This window comes from Pantherophis guttatus, chromosome 13 (genome assembly GCF_059756535.1).
Source record: "Pantherophis guttatus breed Tessera chromosome 13, ASM5975653v1, whole genome shotgun sequence".
Classification (NCBI taxonomy): domain Eukaryota; kingdom Metazoa; phylum Chordata; class Lepidosauria; order Squamata; family Colubridae; genus Pantherophis; species Pantherophis guttatus.
This window is the reverse complement of record NC_142075.1, coordinates 24341959-24362074: the sequence shown is the minus strand read 5'-3', so window position 1 is coordinate 24362074 and position 20116 is coordinate 24341959. Positions and strand designations below refer to the sequence as shown.

General features: G+C 45.3%; 2 protein-coding genes across 3 annotated transcripts; one reads left to right on the top strand and one right to left on the bottom strand.

The window, feature by feature from the left end:
- Positions 1-14355, top strand: TARS3 (threonyl-tRNA synthetase 3). 2 transcript variants are annotated; one of them, XM_034409429.3, is made up of 19 exons: positions 1-509; positions 1093-1188; positions 1565-1746; positions 2331-2454; positions 3092-3213; positions 3950-4067; positions 4923-4987; positions 5204-5282; positions 6331-6477; positions 6861-6959; positions 7778-7944; positions 8125-8287; positions 9002-9139; positions 9223-9300; positions 10634-10734; positions 11487-11591; positions 11680-11752; positions 12089-12203; positions 12923-14355. In XM_034409429.3, exons 1-19 carry the CDS (start codon positions 279-281, stop codon positions 13069-13071), a joined length of 2352 nt encoding a protein of 783 aa, XP_034265320.2. In that variant the 5' UTR covers positions 1-278; the 3' UTR covers positions 13072-14355. The 2 variants fall into 2 exon arrangements, with proteins under 2 accessions (XP_034265320.2, XP_034265321.2); XM_034409430.3 differs by having other exon boundaries at positions 188-509; positions 12089-12186.
- A 719-nt stretch (positions 14356-15074) lies between these two features.
- Positions 15075-20066, bottom strand: TM2D3 (TM2 domain containing 3). The gene is made up of 6 exons (XM_034409431.2): positions 19907-20066; positions 17817-17912; positions 16686-16843; positions 15992-16166; positions 15599-15674; positions 15075-15396 (listed from the first exon to the last, which is right to left on the bottom strand). Exons 1-6 carry the CDS (start codon positions 19989-19991, stop codon positions 15231-15233), a joined length of 756 nt encoding a protein of 251 aa, XP_034265322.2. The 5' UTR covers positions 19992-20066; the 3' UTR covers positions 15075-15230.
- Positions 20067-20116: the final 50 nt, after the last annotated feature.

The following is a 20116-nucleotide window of genomic DNA, read 5'->3' as shown; positions in this document are numbered from 1 at the left end:
CTCCGCTAAGAGATACATTGTTGCGATTCCATTGCTGCGGCTTCCTTCCTTTTTTTTCCTTTCGTCTTTTTCTCTCTCCTTCCTTCTTTCCTCTCTCTCTTTTCTTCCTTCCTTCCTTTCTTTTCTCTCTCTTTCTTTCTTCCCTTCCTTTTCTCTCTCTCCTTCCTTCCTTTTCTTCCTCCCTTCTTTTTCTCCCTCCCTTCCTGGGGGCGGCGGCGGAGAGGAGGGGTCTCCTCCGCCTCCGCCCGGCCTGGCCCTCCTCCTTCCCCGCCGGGGCGATGGCGATGGCGGTGGCGGCTGGGGCGGCGGCGGCGGAGGGTCGCCTGGCCCGGCAGGAGCGGGAGGTGCGGGGCCTGGCGGCCGAGGTGGCGCGGCTGAAGGAGGCCTCCGCCTGGGCGTCCCCCGAGCGGCCGGGCCCGGAGCTGCGGGCGCTGCGGGAGGAGAACGAGAAGCTGCGCTACCGCCTCCTCCACCTCCGCCGCAGCCTGGCCGCCGAGCGGGCCCGCCAGGTGGGTCAGACCCCCGCGGCTTCCTTCGCCCCGGGCTGGAGGGGGCCCAGACTGCAGGTCCCATCGTCCCCAGCCCCTCAAGGGCATGGCCAATGCGCCTCCCACCATTCCCCGGCCTAGACAGGGACAGACTGCAGTTCCCATTATCCCCAGCCCCTTGGGGGAATGGGTAATGCATCTCCCAGCATCCCCCGACCTGGAGAGGGATATTCTGCAGGTCCCATCGTCCCCAACCCCTGGGGGGAATGGGCAATGCGTCTCCCACCATTCCTCGGCCTATACAGGGACAGACTGCAGTTCCCATCATCCCCAGCCCCTTGGGGGAATGAGTAATGCATCTCCCAGCATCCCCCGACCTGGAGAGGGACAGGCTGCAGTTCCGGCCATTCCCAGAGCTTTGGGAGAATGGACAGTTGGTCTTCCACCATCCCCTGACCTAGAGGGTCCACAGATTGCACCTCCCATCATCCCCAGCCCTTTAGGAGAATGGGGACTGCCGCTGCCATTGGCCACCTTTCCATAAACTCTGAAATCCCTGCCGGTTAATTTCATTTTGCAAATTAATGGCCTCATCTTTAACCAGGACTTTCTGGAGACCAAGACCGAAGATGCCCCAAGAAACCAGGAAAGGGAGGAGAAGAGGACAGAACCCCGAGTTGCTGATGGGGTCCCACCAGAAGTAGGTGGTCTTTCTGGGGGGGGGGGGCTGCATTTTGCTGGGGTGGGGGTCTAACATCTAACATTTTCCCTGCTGGGACAAGTGAAGTGCCTCTTTCCGGATATTGGTTGAAAAAAAAAAACCAGCCAATTTCTCTCCCATCGGTTGCCTCCCCCTCCTTTTAAATTGGGGAGGGGGTTCTTTCAATGCCCCCGTAATCTGTATGGTGTGGGTGGCCCAGCCCTCTCCAAATTGGTGGGTAATCCAGATTATGCCAGGCTTCTTTGGAAGGACAGGCCCTTGGCACCATGGCATAAGTGTGACACAGGTGTTCCTTTCAGATTGCGCCTGGCTGCAGGTAAGTTCTGCCAGGTGCCCTTTTTTACCATTCCTGCAGGATCCGACCTTCATCCGGAGCAGACTGGAACTCTACGAAGAGCTGAAAAAGGAGAGCGATGCACTTCTCCGCTCCAGAGCGTCCGGCCCCAGTCAGACAATCCAAATCACGCTTTCCGATGGGAAGGTGACGAGCGGACAGGCCTGGAAGACAACACCATACCAGGTGGCTGTTGACCTCAGGTAAACTTTGACTGTGTTGGCGGACATTTCTGAGAATGCAATCCAGGTTCCACTTTTGTAGCTAAAACCTGGGTGTTTATAATTCTAAATCTCTCTGGTTGATTTGAAATAGATGTGACAGCTTCGGTCTTTTCTACCTGTGATCTACAGCTGGCTTGAAATTTTAGGAAGATGGTGAGCAGAGGTAGACCCACAGGTAAAAAATGACCACCAATGAATCTTCAGCACCTTAAATATCACAAATGCATCACCTAAAAGATTATCTGGAAGAAGTGTGTCTCAACCTTGAGTGCTTAAAGAGAGGTCAACTCCCAGAATTCCCTGGCCAACATGGCTGGCCAGAGAATTCTGGGAGTTGTGCCCATCCTTCTTCATGTGCCCAAGGCTGAGAAACACCGCAAGGGATGGCCCTTGTTACACATTTATATTTTAATGCTTCTTGTCTTATCCCTTTCTCTGCAACCGCAGAATTAAACACCCAGTGCGGTCCAAAAGAGATTACCTTGAGTCATAACTGGAGGGGATTGTTGGGTTATTTGAACTGTGCAGCACCTAAGCCTTTGGCCTATCTCAACTTTCCGCAGCCGGGGAGTTGCCGACAGTGTGGTCATTGCCAGAGTGAATGGGGAATTGTGGGACCTCGACCGGCCGATGGAAGGAGATTCCACTTTGGAACTGCTGACCTTTGAGAATGAAGATGCTCAGGCGGTAAGTCGACGTTTCCCCTTTTTCCCTGCAAAGCATTTGAAGGCAGAAGCTCTGATGAAAGAGGACAAACCATGTTAAAAAGGCTGCTCCCTCTTGGCTATGCGAAACAGGCCAGCTTTCGCGATGGATGTGAGGAACTTCCTTATCCGGGATAGATGCTGGTGCTACAGGATTTGTGCTGATGTGTCCTGTTTAATTTTAGCAGCCCAAATAAAAACTGGAAAACTTTAGGTAACATAACATGTGAATGAACAGGGTCTCTTCAGTTGCCCCACTAGGAAAAGAACCACAAAGTTAAAATAATTTGACCTCAGAGGCAGGAACCACAGTTTTATCTAACTTGGGGTGGGTTTTATGGTTTATATCAATAGTAACAAACTATAATATGGTATGCTAGATAAATGGTGAATTTGTATATGTAGAGTCCCCACATATGTCATGTTTATATAGTATAAATTTGGAGTTCTATTTTTTCCTTTGTGCATCTTGGATTAATGTTAATCTTATATTGTTAATCGTAGTTCAATAAAAGCAAAAGAAGCAACTAACTTCCCTGGCAGTTGGATTTATACAAACCAATCAATCACCGCAATCTTGACTTTCATTGCTGTGGGTCCTTTCTCTCCCCTTTCTCTAGGTTTATTGGCATTCCAGTGCCCACATTCTTGGTGAAGCCATGGAAAATTACTACGGGGGATGCTTATGTTATGGACCCCCCATTGAAAACGGCTTCTATTATGACATGCACATGGAAAACAGGTATGTTCTGCCGGCTAGTGCGGTGCATAACATGTTACGTTAAAATAGAACAAAATACCTATAATATTTCATCCACAGTGTCCAAAGTGGCTTGCAATAATCAAGGATGCTTTGGCTAAATTAAAAAAAAAATGATGCTTGTAATGGTTATAGGTAGTCCTCGACTTATGACCATAATGGGGCCTGCCCATTATGGTCATAAGTTGTGACGATCGTAAAGAAGGTCACCCATGATGTGATAGACTCAATTTTATGACAATGTTTGTGAAGTGAATGGTGCAATTGTAAACCAGACCCATTTTGGCATTTTTTTTGCTGAAAATCAGAAATAAACACATTTTTTTTTTTTTCCAAAAATATGTCATTGAAGTGCAGTCTCGTGACTACAGGATGCTGCAAATGGTCATAAATGCAGGCCCGTTGCTCAACTTTGGAACCGGTCGTACCTTTGGGGAAGTGTCTGTCATAAATTGAGGACTTTCTGTTCTAGTGTGGTTGGAATGTATGAAAATAAATCACTGAAGTTATTAATAGCCTGCAAGGGTGTGGTTTTTTAAAAAAAACAATGTCTTACCTGCAATACATGGGAATAATTTAAGAATTTTTTAACAGTTTGGATGACCTCATCTGTGGTAAAGGGGCATAGGACTGACCTGTGGTGTGAAGGTGACCAGGGCATCATTTTGTTGGGGGTGCAGTGTGGACCCACTGATTTAAAAACCATCTTTTTTTCCAGAGGGGTATCCAGTACGGAGTTGCTTACTCTGGAGAACATTTGCAAAAGCATCATCAAGGAGAAGCAGCCCTTTGAAAGGCTCGAAGTCCGAAAAGAAGATTTGCTAGAAATGTTTCAAGTAAGTCCTGCATTTCTCTTGGAGTCTTCTGGTCCAACTCCCTGCTCAAACAGGAGACCCTATATCATTTCAGACAGATGGTTGTCCAGTCTCTTTTTGAAAACCTCCAGTGATGGGAGCACCCACAATTTCCGAAGGCAACTTCTGCTCCACTGTTTGATTGCTCTCACCGTTAGGAAATTTCTCCTTAGTTCTAGGTTGCTTCTCCTCTTGATTAATTTATTATTCTCTATTTGGTTTTGTGCTACTGCAATGATAAGGCAAAACCTCTCTCTTTATCAACATCCTGCTCAGTTATTTTCAATGATTTTCAGAGGACGTATATTTTAGAGTTTAATTAGTGCTAGGTAAATAAATATATTATTATTGTAATAGGACTGTTCAGATTATACCACATTTGATTCATTTTATACTATTTATATAAAAATTACTATTTAATTTATTACTATTTAATTTATATATTAATTATATCAATATATAATTACACTCATTTTTCTCTGTCGATCCCAATTGTAATTGTTGTCTTTTATTCCCTTTTTGTTATTTTATGTGGCTGGCCATTGACTGAATAAATAAATACAATAAAAAATACCCCTTTAATAATAATTCAAAGCATCTCCAAAAAGAATTGTAGAATTTCTGAGAGCAGGAAATTATCCTGCTGTAAATTCTGCAAACTGTTAGCAGAATAGCAGTCTTTCCCAGTTGGTATCTCTAAAAATGATGGAATTCTAGATCTCTAACCAACATGGCCAGAAGTCCAGGTGTGAAGCAGTCAAGGATAGAGAACATGTGGCCCCAAAATGGCAAAGTCTCAATATATTTATTTTGCCGATTTCTTTATTTTCTGCACAGTACAACAAGTTCAAATGCCGGATCCTGAATGAGAAAATCCACACGCCGACCACAACTGTATACAGGTAACCCGATGGATTTGATTTTGTGTGTTAAAATAATAGGTTCTCTCCTCTTAACTAGAGAGGAGAAACATGTGAAGTAAATGTTGGTTAAGTTTAAGCAACTTACGATGTTGCTGTGGAAGTTTAGAGCTGCTTCAGTATAACCGTGTTTATTCGTGGTGAGCGAAGTGGCTAATAACTCGAACATAGTTAACGATTTCACTGGTCACCTAATAGGTGCGGTCCCTTGATTGATTTATGCCGAGGTCCTCATGTGAGACACACTGGAAAAATAAAGGCCTTAAAGATAATTAAGGTAAGAAAGATTTTCTTTAGTAGAAATCAAACAGTCAGAATAAAATTCCAGACCCAATTCAAAGCATTGGTCGTAACCAATAGAGCCGTGTTTCTCAAACTTGAAGAGATGTGTAGACTTCAACTCCCAGAATTCCTCAGCCAGCTTGAGGAATAATATACATATAATGATATTTATAATTAAATATAATGATATATAAATTACCAGTTCTGTGGGCGTGGCTTGGTGGGGGTAATGTGACTGGGTGGGCGTGGCCAACTTTTTTTTTTTTTAACTTAAAACCATTTTTTCTACCATCTCTTCGGACGAAGAGGTTGTAAAAAAATGCTTTTAAAAGGCTCTGACGGAAGAGGTGCTTTTAAAAGTAAAAAAAAAAAGCCTCTGATGATCGCGTGGCTCAGCTGGGCATGGGGGTGGGGCAGGGATTTTTGCTACCGGTTCTCCGAATTACCTGCCGCCATCGCTACCGGATCAGTCAATCTGGTCCGAACCGGGAGCATTTCACCCCTGGTTTCCTGCCTGAGCAAGGGGTTGTACTAGTCCAGGGGTCTCCAACCTTGGCAACTTTAAGCCTGGCGGACGTCAAGTCCCAGAATTCTGGGAGTCGAAGTCCGCCAGGCTTAAAGTTGCTAAGGTTGGAGACCCCTGGACTAGAAGACCTTTCTGTTCTGTTCTACTCTACTCTACTCTACTCTACTCTACTCTACTCTACTCTACTCTACTCTACTCTGGATCAAAAATGAAGAGCATGTATTGAGTTTTATCAAGAAATCACGGGCCGTTTATGATACTTTTGTTCATAACAAAAGGATTCAGATGAATGCTTCTCAATCTCGGCAAATTTAAGGTGTTTGGACTTCAACTCGGCTGGGTGGGGAATTCTGGGACTTGGCAGTCCACACATCTTAAAGCCACCGAGGTTGAGAAACACTGGTTCAGATGATCAGAGAAGCAAAGTGGTGCATTTCTTTCTCAAACTCTTTTAACTCATTGCTTTCCCCCACTTTTGGTGGGTTCTTTTTTTGTTCTTTTTGTTTTGGGTTATTAGAATTCGTCGACCTATTGGGAGGGGAAGTCCAACATGGAAACCTTGCAACGGATCTATGGAATCTCTTTCCCAGAGGCTAAAATGATGAAGGAGTGGGAAAAATTCCAGGAGGAAGCCAAGAAACGGGATCACAGGAAAATCGGCAAGGTTGGCTTTGGACTTTGAGGGATAAACTCAAAGTGAAGTTTTTCTTATGGGGCCTGAAAACCATCCAGATTTCTGGTGGCCTTTGGGGAATGGCCTAGAGGCCCCTGTCAGAAATCAGGGGTGTAAGTTTGAAGCCTGTGCAAGAAAATTCAGGGAGCTGTTGTGCATCCATTGTTGCATTTGAGAATTTCACCCCATCAAGAAGGTTGGTCTTGGTGCTCTCTGGGCTGGGTTGTTTGCTTGTAGATGTTTCATGACCCAACTAGGTAACATCTTCAGTGCTAGGAGGGAGTAGGGTTTGCAAGAAAATGTCAACCTTGATCTACAAATATTTCTTCTCTTGTTGAGGCTGACTCTTCTTTTAACTTTGGGTGACTGTACAGGAACAAGAGCTCTTCTTTTTCCATGACCTGAGCCCTGGAAGTTGTTTCTTTCTTCCCCGTGGAGCTTTTATTTACAATACACTTGTGGATTTCATCAAAGTAAGTGCATCTATAGAGCAGTGTTTCTCAACCTAGAGAACTGTCGACTTCAGCTCTCAGAATTCCCCAGCCATCTATACAGCAGTCATGACCACACACTACTTACAAGAATCTGTGTGTCTTTCTTTGTTTTTGGAACCCAATAATCAGGGGTGAAATGCTCCCGATCCGGTAGCAATGGCGGTGGGTGGTTCGGAGAACAGGTAGCAAAAATTCCTGCCCCCCACCCATGCCCAGCTAAGCCATGCGATCATCAGAGGCTTTTTTTTTTACTTTTAAAAGCATTTTTTCTACAACCTCTTCGGCCGAAAAAATGCTTTTAAAAGTAAAAAAAAAAAAAAGCCTTTGATGATCGCGTGGCTCAGCTGGGATCATCAGAGGCTTTTAAAAGCATTTTTCTACAACCTCTTTGGCTCATGTGTCCATGTCTATACTGATACGTTTCCTTGTACTTGTTGACAAACAAACAAACAAACCTTTAAGGACCTCAGATCAAAGGCGGTCAGCACATACAAAAGGTACATTTTCTCCATCACCTGTTCACCACCTGTGCCGGGATGGAGTCTGGAGTCCCAGGAGGAAGGGAGGGGCTGCTTTCCGGAGGGCAAAGGTGCAGCCAATCTTAGAATGGCTGGTAGGCAGGAAGACGGCTAAGACTTCCCTTCCTGGCAGTTCACACAGTATATCTAATAGTTCTGCAGACAGTTGCTTTAGTCTGGCAAGATTCTGTCTGTGGGATCAATAAAAAAACCACTCGGCAGTATCTCCGTGTGTCATACTTGTGTTTTTGGGGCCTGACGCCATCTTATCTTGTACAGGAAGAGTATCAGCGGCGGAACTTCATGGAAGTCGTTTCACCCAATATCTACAACAGTAAACTTTGGGAAACCTCTGGCCACTGGCAGCATTACAGCGAGAACATGTTCTCTTTCGAGGCGGAAAAAGAAATCTTTGCCCTGAAGCCCATGAACTGCCCCGGACACTGGTGAGGGTTCCCATTTCTCTTTTCCCAGCAGGTTGTGGAATTAAGCCCTTAACATGGGGGGGGGGGGGGGGGGTTGGACCCATGGGTCGAAATCCCACGGGAAAAATGGGTCATGGGATCTCCCTAAGTTGAGATGAACGTTGTTGCTCGATCTAGCAGACTTCTCCCCTTCTCTCCCAGCCTGATGTTTGCTCATCGTCCTCGGTCTTGGAGGGAGATGCCTCTGAGACTGGCTGATTTTGGGGTGCTTCACCGTAACGAGCTTTCGGGGACTCTCAGTGGCCTGACGCGAGTCCGACGCTTCCAACAAGATGATGCTCACCTCTTCTGCACAATGGAGCAGGTAGGACACTTCAACTGGGCTTGCTGCAGTTCAAGGAACCAAGGTGTTGTGGCCCGCTGGCAGCAGAGTCAGACAGTGAGGAGGTTGGGGATGAACTTGGGCCAGTCCTGGGGGTTGGGGAAAGCTCAGACAAGGGTTCTGCATCGGAGGCAGAGAGTGGGCCAAGGCCATCTGATAGTTATGTGCAGCCTCCGGAATCTGACAGCGAGGCAGAAGAACAGAAGAAGCCTGTTCCCAGTGTGTGCATGCGCAGAGCTGCCAGACGACAAGAACAATTAAGAAAACAGGGTCCACTTGGGAGTAAGGCTTGGAGATGATTGGCCCTTCCTATAAGACATGAAGAGCGAATGGGACGTCAGCTTTTGCAGGAAGCAATTAGTTCATGTAGCCGATTCAAGATTTGAAAGTTCTGTTTGTAACTCTGTGCCAAGTTTGGCTTGCCCTGCATCTGGAAATTAGCTCTTTGGCAGCGTTCCACGTGAGATAGGTGGGTGTTGATAACCTTCCTCTGAAAGACTGTTGATCAGGCCTTGCGGATTGTAAATGAAAGTAATTTACAGCCGTATAAATAAAAGGGGTTTTGCGGGACTAAGATTGTGCTTTATACTTTCTAAGGAAGCCTAGGTCAGAACACAAGGAAGGGAGATAGTTTTTAGGAAAGTGCCAGCTCCTTTCACCTTTGAAGTTCCTGCTGACGGATGTCTTCACTTTCAGATTGAGGAGGAGATGAAAGGGTGTCTCCATTTCCTGCAGTCCGTGTATGCCGTTTTTGGTTTCACATTCCAGCTGCATCTTTCCACAAGACCCAACAACTTCCTAGGGGAGAAGGAGCTCTGGGATCAGGCGGAGAAGGTGATCGTGGCAGGGTGCGTGGAGCGGGGCAGAAACACGGATGGGATTTTAACCATGATTCTTCTTCTTCTTTCCAACTTCAGCAACTCCAGAACAGCTTGGATGATTTTGGGGAACCTTGGAAACTCAATCCAGGCGACGGGGCATTTTATGGGCCCAAGGTTAGTGAGTGGCTCCGGGTTCAAACCAAAATCTTACCCATTGAACGCAAACTCCATTCTGCACAGGTACTCCTCAATTTATGACTCGCATTGGTACCAGAACTTCCGCCGCTAAGCAGTGAGTTGCGTCTAATTTTATGACCGTTTGCACTGAGGTTGTTAAGCCAATCCAACTTCTCCCATTGACTGCTTGTCTGAAGCCTGATGGAAAGGTTGCAAATTTATTTATTATATTTACTTATTTAGAGGGTTTTCTTTTTCCAGTGACTGGGCAGTTTACAAAAGAAGAAAACCCAATATCATCATCTTCTTGTGCCATATCCGTCATCAGATGTTGGCAATCCTATTTTTATCCACAGCCGCACGAAAAAGTGCTGCCGAATTTTGTCCAAAGCAGTCCCTTAAATTTTGATCTTCTTCTGCCTGGACCACATTTACCTTCAATCTTTCCCTGGAGGATTAAGTGAAGGATGCCATATTTTTCCAGGTGTCACATCACATGTCCGAAATATTCTTTCTTTTTTTTGATGGTTTTGATGATTTCCCTTGGCTTTCCCAGGTGGCTTATACAATATAAAAGAGAAAGGTAAAGGTTCCCCTCGCACATGTGTGCTAGTCATTCCCGACTCTAGGGGGCGGTGCTCATCTCCGTTTCAAAGCCAAAGAGCCAGCGCTGTCCGAAGACGTCTCCGTGGTCATGTGGCCAGCATGACTCAACGCCAAAGGCGCACGGAACGCTGTTCCCTTCCCACCAAAGGTGGTCCCTATTTTTCTACTTGCATTTTTTACCTGCTTTTGAGCTGTTAGGTTGGCAGAAGCTGGGACAAGTAACAAGAGTTCACCCCATTACGTGGCACTGGGGATTCGAACCGCTGAACTGCCGACCTTTCGATGGACAACCTCAGCGTCTTAGCCACTGAGCCACCACATCCCTATTTATACAATATACAAACAGTCAAAACAATAACAGCCCTCCCGGCAACAACACTCAATCAAGGGCTTCATCCCACTCTGGGGTCTCTAAGCCCGTTAGCAAAACCAGGTCTTCGGGGTCTTGCGAATGGCGATCGTGTGACCCTGGGATACTGCAATCGTTGTGAATACATGCCTGAATTTTGACCACAGGGATGCTATGACAGTTGTAATTGTGAGGAGCGTAGCGTGAGTCACCTTTTTTTTTGGTAGCTTTTTATTTATTTATTTATTATATTTATTTATTTATTATATTTCTATACCGCCTTTCTCCCGTAGGACTCAAGGCGGTGAGTCTTTGAATGGTTGTTAAAACAAATGGTCCCAGATCTAACCCTAACTCTAATCTTGTCTTTTGCAGATCGATATTACAATCAAAGATGCTATTGGCCGATACCACCAGTGTGCTACGATCCAGCTTGACTTCCAGCTACCCGTCCGGTTTAATTTGACTTACGTTGGGTAAGTGTCAACGACCCATGACTGAAGCCCTTCCTCTCAAGGAAGAGCTGAGGAATTGGAGGGGCTTGCAGAAAAGGCTGTGATCCAAGAGACTAAAAGAGAGGCTAGAACAGGAAGGGAAGGGAAGGTGATGGAGCAAAGGTAGCAATGAGGTGAGGAGGAATTAAACCAGTTCAGATACTTGATCTGTGCTTATTTAGGCAGTTCCTGAATATCCTTCAATCCAACTGTGTTGCTGCAAGGATTAGAGAATTATATTTGATAGTTGAGCATGGAGAGACCGAGGGTCCCTGGTGCTCTCTGAGCTTGGTGGTTGCAGACGTTTCATTACCCAACTAGGGAATGTCATCAGTGCTAGAAAGGAATGCAGAGTGGAGGAGCAGGAGGAAGAGGAGAAGGAACAGGAGGAAAAAGAGGAGGAGGAAGAAGAAGAGGGGGAGAATGATGACTGTGGTGATCTATGAGCTTGGTGGTTTTCTTGCAAACATTTCATTACCCAACTAGGGAACGTCATCAGTACCAGCTGAAAGACTGGAGGAAGGAATTTTGCATTGGGCAGAGGAGGAGGATAGGAGCAGTAGAAACTTCAGTCCTTAGATAGACATTTGATGACGACGTTCTAAAAAGCTCTCTAAGTGGCAGGAAATAACCGGAACCTCAGCCTTATTTCTGCACAACAGAAACTGATTGAACCCAAATTAAAAAGGCAGCAAAAACTAAAATGAAATGTTTTCATTCGTTTTGCTTTTCAGAAAAGACGGCAACGACAAGAAAAGGCCCGTAATCATCCACCGAGCGATTCTGGGCTCCGTGGAGCGGATGATGGCTATCCTGGCAGAAAACTACAGTGGAAAATGGTGGGCAGCTGATCTTGGAAGGAGAAAAGGCTTCTTGTAGGTTGTCACGGTGACGTTTAAAAACGGTTAACCTCCTTTTCTCTTCCAGGCCTTTTTGGCTCTCCCCTCGGCAAGTCATGGTGGTTCCCGTTGGCCATACCTGCGAAGAATATGCCCAGCAGGTAAGAGCGGAGATTATCCATAGAAAGGAAGAGCAGGGAAGGAGGAATTTGTGGGTTTGTAGATGGCTGCAAGGGGGGAAACGCCCCGTTCTCCATGCTTCCAAATGTAGTTGTGGACATTTCAATTGTGGGTGCTCCAACTTGAAGGTGTTTAAGAAGAGACTGGGCAACCATTTGTGTGAAGTGGTACAGGGTTTCCTACCTGAGCAAGGGTTAGACTAGAAGACCTCCAAGGTGCCTTCCAACTCCGTCGTTCTGTTGCTTTTTTAATCTCTATTTTATACCCTTGTTCTGCAAAACCCTAGGGCTATGAAAACAGTATTTCTTCACGTTTAGGTCTGCAACGAGGCTTCTGAAGCCGGACTTATGACCGATGTTGATTTGGATCAGAGCTGCACGTTGAATAAGAAGATAAGAAATGCACAGCTGGCTCAGTATAATTTCATTTTTGGTATCTATGCTATGTGTTTTTTAACATTAACCTGGCTCTCCCATGTCCCCGGTCTGCTGATTGAGCGTGGTAGAATTGTGAAACCATTGGAGGAGGGGCTGAGAATAACCTTATCGGGTTAGGAGAAGTTAACGAAAATAAAGGTTATCCCCACGATGTAAAAGCCTCTTTGCCAAGTTATAGAAAAAGAAATGCCATTAATATATTTTGCAACCATATAAGGTAAGTTCTCAGCTTGAGCTGGGAATTATGATCTTAAGTCATGTCAGTCGCTAAGCAAGTCATCACATGATCAGCCTAATTTTGTAACTTTTTTGGCAGTGTTACAAAAGCAAATAATGGTTGTTAAGCAAAACCCCCCCCCCTTTTTTTTATAGACGCTGATTTATCATAAACTCTGATCCTGCGACTGCAGGCCACTACAAATGGCCCTAAATAGTGGCCGGTTGCCTAGCGACCAAACCTGATCACAAATATGGCTCACACCTTTCTTGAAGTCTGTAATTTCGGCCACTAAGTGACCGGTCGTTAAGTCAAGGACTTATCTATAAATGAGAACTCTAAATTTAGATTTGTATTACTTAAAATTTCCTTAAAGGACAATGGTTTGAAATAAGTCTTGAAAGTACGATCTTTTAAATGCTACTCGGTGCTTTCCGGGTTTCTAAAAAATTAATGGTCCTTTGAGGCACAGTTGCCCTAACCTTGTTTCTTTGCAGTGGTTGGAGAGAAGGAAAAAGCAGGCAACGCCGTCAACGTACGAACCCGGGATAACAAAATTCACGGAGAAGTTTCGGTTTCTTTGGCCCTCGAGAAACTACAGAATCTGAAAGCCTCCCGTACTTTACACGCAGAAGAAGAATTCTAGTCATCGCCAACAAAGAACGAAGAAAAACTGGCCACGTCCTGAGTGATTGTGGTTTACTTGGAGCTAAGTCTCATTCAGTGTGGTGAGCTTTACCGTTCTGGAAATCCACAAAGGTGGAATTGCAGCCTTGGATTACTTGCCGTTATCCAGGGTTGCAACATTTCCAGTCACCAAAAAATGGTGGATGCCAGTTCTCTTAAAACACAGTGCAAAATTGAAACCATTTTTAAGATTCTTTTGGCTGTTTGCATGCATGTTTTTTTTTTTTTAAAAAAAGGAAAACAAGAGTTCCAAAGAAAACAGCTTGGGTCTCATAGAGCAAGGGGGCTCCAAACTTGGCCACTTTAAAACTTGTGGACTTCAGCTCCCAGCGTGGCTGGCTGGGGAATTCTGGCCAAAGTTGGAGACCCCTGTCATATAGCGTAAGATATTCTTTTTGTGGATATTTATTTATAAGTGTGGGTTGCTGCTATTGATTGGCGGGGGAGCAGAATATCCTCCCTTCCCATGAACAGAAATATTTAGACTTTGAGCCGCCGCCTTTTATAGGCAACTTTATAAAATCACATTAGTTTATCTGATGATATATGATAAGCAGATATAAGGTAGAATATAGATACAGGATGAAAGGCAGAGTGATTAAGCATCAGGCTAGAAACCAGGAGATGGTGAGTTCTAATCCTGCCTTAGACATGGGGCTAGGAGGGGGACTTAGTGCCAGCCACTTTCTCTCAGCCCTAGGAAGGTGGCAAGGGCAAACCATTTCTGAAAATCTTGCCAGAAAAATTGCTGAGTCTTGCCCTGGCACTTGCCAGGAGTCAACACTAACTTGAAGGCACCATCATCTCCAGAGGCAGGGAAGCCTCTGATTTTTCCCTGAAGTTCAGATTCTAAATTGCTCCTACAAGGAACACTTGTGAAGTTGTTGCAAAATAGGGAAAATTCCCATTCATACCTTTTTATTTTTTTTTGGAGGGGTGCTATCTGTGAGAAAGCTGTCCTCTCAAAATGAGTTTATCAATTTTGCTGTCTCGCTAATGTATGACATCTACATTTGCATTGGAGAACTTGCAAATATGTTCCTGATAATGCCTTACTTACACTTTGCTTTCTTGAGAGGAGAAAAAAAAAATAAAAGCAGATTTGTGTCTTCCTGGATTGGTTTATCTCACTGGAGAGTTTCTAAGAAAGCCGCAGAAGACTCTCCAAAGCTGAGGGCTTTTAAATTGAGGGATGACATATGTGGTGTGCTTTTGCCCGAATAAAACTAGAACATTCATCCTGGTACCGTCTCAACCAGCTCTTTCTTTTGGAAGTTACAATTTTATCATACTGCACATTCACATCACATTTCAATTAAAAAAAACCTCACAAGAGATAAAAGGTAAAGGTTCCCCTTGCACATATGTGCTAGTCGTTCCCGACTCTAGGGGGCGGTGCTCATCTCCGTTTCAAAGCCGAAGAGCCAGCGCTGTCCGAAGACGTCTCTGTGGTCATGTGGCTGGCATGACTCAACGCCAAAGGCACACAGAACACTGTTCCCTTCCCAAGAAAGGTGGTCCCTGTTTTTCTACTTGCATTTTTTACCTACTTTCAAACTGCTAGGATGGCAGAAGCTGGGACAAGTTAACAGGAGCTCACCCCGTTACACGGCTCTTAGGATTCGAACCGCTGAACTGCCGACCTTTCAATTGACAAGCTCAGCGTCTTAGCCACTGAGCCACTGTGTCCTTGTATGTCCAGATAACAGATCTATTTTTGCTTCATTTCTCACAGCCAGGAAATCAGCAAAGCCTCCATTATAGGCTCTATTTTGGCACTCTTGTTACTCTATGCTGGTTTGTAATAAAATAATTTTAAATAGCCAACTCCATCCTTAACGACCTGTAGGTGTACCTAAATTTGTTCAATGTATCAAGGGAATAGTACTGTAGGCTGTTTTTTTTCACAAAAAAATAAAAATAAAGGTGATCTCCAAAACAGAAAGAAATCTACACCAGCCAAGCATTCCACAAGTCATTTATTTTACCTTAAAATAAAGGCAGGCCGAGTACAGATACTGTACATTAAAACGGACGTGCAAGCAATTCCAGAGAGATCATTCAAGTCCGATCTGTAAATTTCTCGGGGTGATCCACCTGATTGTTTTGTCTCGATGCTTAGATGTAGAGCGAACCGTCTGTGGGACCCACATACCCAACTCCAATCAGGAGCACATCTATCAGCGTCCAGATTCCCAGACCGCCAAAACTGAAGAGTTTGCCCAGCCCCTCCCGCCACTGTCCCAGGTAGAACCGGTCTGCACCAAAGCCACCAAGCGTAATGCTGAAAGACGAACATGAGAAAGGGTTAGAAACTGCCTGGGGCTATTGGTTTTTGCAGCAAAGCCAATAAATGTATTGCAAAAAACAAGGACTCTGCAAATCCTAATTGTATCGTTCTATAACAACACACTGAAAGAACTAATCCTGCCAATTTGGCTGGTTAAAAATTGTGAGAAAGTTTTCATTGGTACTTCTTTTCCTACCTTAAAGCCAAGGCTGTTGACCATTTGTAGCCTCCAGTCCAGTTGCAATAGAGCATCTTGGGAAAAGTACGATTTCCTTAAAAAAACGAACAAAACAGATGTAAAAATCTTTATAAAGTGCGATTGCAAAGATGGCTGCAGCCAAGTGCAGAAAAGAAAAACAAAGCTGATCATTGCCTGATCATTGTTATCACTGCAAAGTTGTCATCACAACAAGAAAGATACTGTATGCCGGGTATTTGGGGCCCAGAGGAAAGAAAACCATCAGCTGCAGCCTTTCAAAAAAATAATAATTATTATTTCAGAGTACAAAGCTAAAGATTTATAAGGCAGGAACTGGGAACTGCAGGAAAAGAGGACGGGTTACCCAAGCTGATGAGATGTCTGGCTTACCTAGGCAATGGATGTGGTCTCTCACAGTGCAATTGGCCGTGTAGCGTTCTCGTGGGCACGAGACTGTCTTGCAGTTGGTAGGATTGGAGCAAAGGTAGTTTGAGGGTGGCAGCTGCCAGCAAAATTGGCAAGTCATGTTAATCAAGAACGTCTTCTGAGGGTTGTTACTTTGATCCTGCAAAGGAAGGAGTGAAGGTCATCCTCCTCCTGAGTGTAATCCATAGGTAAGATCAGTGCTTCTCAATTTCATCAAGTTTAAGAGGCTTGGACTTCAACTCTCAGTATTCCCCAGACAGCATGGCTGGTTAGGGAATTCTGGAAATTGAAGTCCACACTTTTTTAAAGTTGCCAAGGTTGAACAATTTAGATTAAAAGTAATCATATGTTTTTGCTCACTTGCTGTTTCATTTCTTTAGAGGTCAACAACAGAATTCAGCCCTAATAGAAATCAAGGCTATTCAACAAAAATCATTTAAAGAATTGTGATGTTTTTGCTAGTTGAGAATTCTGCAATTTTTCAAGTAAACGGATTCCGCCTCCAGCAAGGAAATACCGCTTCAAATCAGAAGGGTAAAGTAATTGTTCAGCTTTTCTTGAATCGATTAAGGTAATTACTTTTTCCTCTCTGAAGTAAACACCATGGAGTATTTTCACGTCATGCCTGTTTGTTTATAAAGAGAGGTTTTTAACTTACAATACAATGGACCTGGGGTTTGGCTTCGCATTCAAACGCAACTGATTTGCCATAGACACAAGAATAGTTTGTTCTGCAGGTCATACATTCTGGAGGCAGCCGGCTACAAATCCCATTACTTGGGCATCGGGTCACGTAAGCTGGAATTGAGGTACCCTCTGCAGAAATAAAATCTAGTTTTAAAAAAAGGTTTCAGTATCTTCCCTAAAATAACACACATGAAACTTCTTTGAGTCCTTGGAATTCCATTACCATTCTCCAACTACGTATTTATAGCTCTTATTTTAGCAATTCTACAAGTAGCCACTCATAGGACTACTCACTCTGAGGGAGATGGGAGGTTAAGAAATATGAAATATAGTTAACTGAGATAAAAAGGCCCTGAATTAGTTTTACTTGGAGGTCAGTCGCTCCCCTGGGGGGGGGTGGGGGGGGAAACTGGGTGACTTCTGCTTCCTTGCAATGATGATTAACCAATTTTTAGACATTTTTACAATGCTGCAGGATGGATAAAAATTGTTTTTTAAAAAAATGGATTTTTAAAATTTAAATTGGATTTTTTTTATTGTTATCAAATTTATTTTAATAAAATGCTTTTGGAGTAAAAACTAATGATAGTTTTCTATTTAAGATACATTAATAATTTAGTTTATTCAGCATGAAATGGAATTTAGTTATGTAACACGAGGCTGTATATTCTGCAATATTGGGACTGTCGGTGAGTCAACAGCGGGTCAGAGGAGGAGCTGCTGCGGGACAGAGATGACAGTTGCTCTTTAAAAATCACGATTTAAATCGAGCTGATTTAAATGAAGCCTTTTTACTAGTGATTTAAATCGTGATTTAAATCGACTTGATTTAAATCAAATCCACCCTGCAATGCTGTGACTTTCCTCCACAGGAAACGATGGATGACTTTCATCTGGAAAACACCAGCCTCCGACTCTCTTTAGTAGAGAAAAGTTGAGTGTAACTTTCAAAATTAAAACTAGCAAAATAAACGAGAGGGGAGAAAGTAGTAGATTGGATTAAGCTGATCTGCTGAACTGTTAATACCCACGGGGAAAAAAGTTTTGCTGGAATGTTTGAGAAAGCGAAACCAATCCGATGGGATTGTAAAACATGACCTACCTGGCACTTTGGATGCTGGGATGTGAGTGCTCGAAGGGAGCCCCGCAATCTTTGTGAGCGAAGACTGTGAATGAGAATGCTCCAAGCTCAGCGACCCTGGAAAAGCAGAGAGAGGACATGAGGCTCATGGAGACGAAGCAAACCTCGTGGTGCAGGACTGTCTTCCTCCTAGAAATTTCCCAGGGTGAAATCCATTGGGACCCCGAGAAGAGGACATTTACAGGTAGTCCTTGACATACGACTACAATAGAGGCCAGAATTTCCATTGTTAAGTGAGACATTTGTTAAGTGAGCTTTGTCCTATTTTATGACCTTTCTTGCCACAGTCATTAGGGAAATCACTGCAGTTCTGAAGTTAATACACAGTTGTTAATAGGAATTCTTTATGGGCCGAGTGTGATTGGACACACAAAGGAATTTGTCTTCGGTGCATAAGCTCTCAGGGACCAGCAAAGTTGTTAAGTGAATCTTAAACAACTTTGCTGGTCAGACGGTTGCCAAAGAGGATCCCGGGACACTGCAACCGTCATAAATACGAGTCAGTTGCTAAGTATCCAGATTTTGATCACGTGGGGCATGTTGCAACGGTCGTAAGTGTGAAAAACGACCCTCAGTCACTTTTTTTTCAGTGTCATAGTTAACTGCAAGTGGTCACTCAAAGGACTGTTGTAAGTCGAGGGTTCTCTGCTTGTACAGAACTCATCCTAAACACCAGCACTGGCTGCTGCTGTCCTTGGTCCTGTATTTTTATTTTTATTTTCCCCCCCATGCTTTCAGCCCATTCTGCACCACCCAATGGTCCCTTCACTGGTTTCAGATTAACAGATTAATAGAGTTGGAAGGGACCTTGCAGGTCATCTAGTCCAGGGATCACCAACCTTTCGGACCTCAGGGACCACTAAATTCATAATTTTAAATTCCACGGACCACTAACATGATCTACCAATGACTGGCTGGGTGGGCGTGGCTAGGTGGTCATGTGACTGGGTGGGCTTGGCTGACTTGATGTCACTCACGTCAAAGGGCGCATCGCCAGTCTCTACTCGCCCCTCCCCTCCCCCCCACTCATCGCCTGCCTGTTCGGGCTCCTTAGGGCCTCAATAGGAAGCAGTGGTTGGAGCTAAGCAGCTACCATGCGAAAGAGTTGGCAAAACAGCTCAGTTTCAAATCTATTCAGACCAAGAAGGCGGCTCAGCAGAAGCACCTCCCTGAGGACTAGGAGCATAGGCTTTCCAAGCAGAGGGAAGACCTGCGGGAGTGCAAGGCCAGGTACCAGCACCTGGAGGCTCAACGGGCTGAGATGGTCAGTCGGTTCCAGGCTATGAGGCAGTTCCACTGGAACAAAGTCCTCTGGCTCTTCGCCACCAGCGGCTCTTCCCTCCAGCCTTCGCCCAAAGCCCCACACCAGGACGCTGAAGCAGACCCCAAGTTGGAATTTCTGCCCCCCTCCGACCCACACAAGAAGACCCCAAAGGGGGAGACTCTCTGCAGCAACAAAAACATTCATTGCATGTATCTGTCCCAGGGGCCGTAGTTTGAGGACCCCTGAATTAGTGCAATATAAAAAAATGCAAATAATTTTTCTGAGGACCACCAACATTTTCTCACGTGGTGACCACTGCTCTAGTCCAATCCCCCCCCCCAAGCAGGAGACCCCCACATCTGCCCTTGACCTAGGATAGAACTCACCACCTCCTGATTGTGAGGCAAGAGCCCCACCTCTAGGCCACCTCCTTGAACCCAGGACCCTTTTTCCAAAGTGGGACAGAATTGGCCCCTGACCCCTTCCTCCAGAGGAGACCCCCACCCCCCCACCCCCATGGCAGAAGCCCCCCTACTCAATTAAGAAGCAACTGGGGAGGAGCAAGGCTTCCTTGAACATGTGCAGAGTGCACTCCCCACCCCCACCCCCCATGTTAAGCCCCCCCTCCCCATATGCCCCCAGAGGGGGTTCCTGGGACCCTCAAGGCCCCCCTCCCCTCAAGTGCCCCCCCCTCAGGAGCCTGCCCTGATTAGCCTAATTAACGAACGGGCCTTTTTCATTAAAGCGGAGGAAGAAGCCCCTCCGAGCCCCCCTCCTCATTTCTCACCCCGGCCGGAGAGGACGTAGAGCTGCGAGAGGAAAACGGCGACGCAGCACAGCCGCTTCAGCGCCGCCATCCCCACCGCCGCCATCTTGCCCTCATCCGGGGACTGCGCCAGGCTCCGCCCCCTCCCCACCCACACTCTCTCCACGGAAACGGGAGAGGAGGAGGCGGAGCAGCGAGGCAAGGAAGCTGCGGCTCTGCGCCTGCGCGGGG

Excerpts from the sequence above, each read along its gene's own strand:
- TM2D3 (XM_034409431.2), bottom strand. The coding sequence starts at position 19,991 with ATGGCGGCGGTGGGGATGGCGGCGCTGAAGCGGCTGTGCTGCGTCGCC. Across the intron at positions 17,913-19,906 it reads CTACGTCCTCTCCGGCCGGG|GGTCGCTGAGCTTGGAGCAT; the intron begins GTGAGAAATGAG and ends CTGCTTTTCCAG. Across the intron at positions 15,675-15,991 it reads AGACCACATCCATTGCCTAG|GAAATCGTACTTTTCCCAAG; the intron begins GTAAGCCAGACA and ends CGTTTTTTTAAG.
- TARS3 (XM_034409429.3), top strand. The coding sequence starts at position 279 with ATGGCGATGGCGGTGGCGGCTGGGGCGGCGGCGGCGGAGGGTCGCCTG. Across the intron at positions 3,214-3,949 it reads GACATGCACATGGAAAACAG|AGGGGTATCCAGTACGGAGT; the intron begins GTATGTTCTGCC and ends CTTTTTTTCCAG. Across the intron at positions 5,283-6,330 it reads AGGCCTTAAAGATAATTAAG|AATTCGTCGACCTATTGGGA; the intron begins GTAAGAAAGATT and ends TTGGGTTATTAG.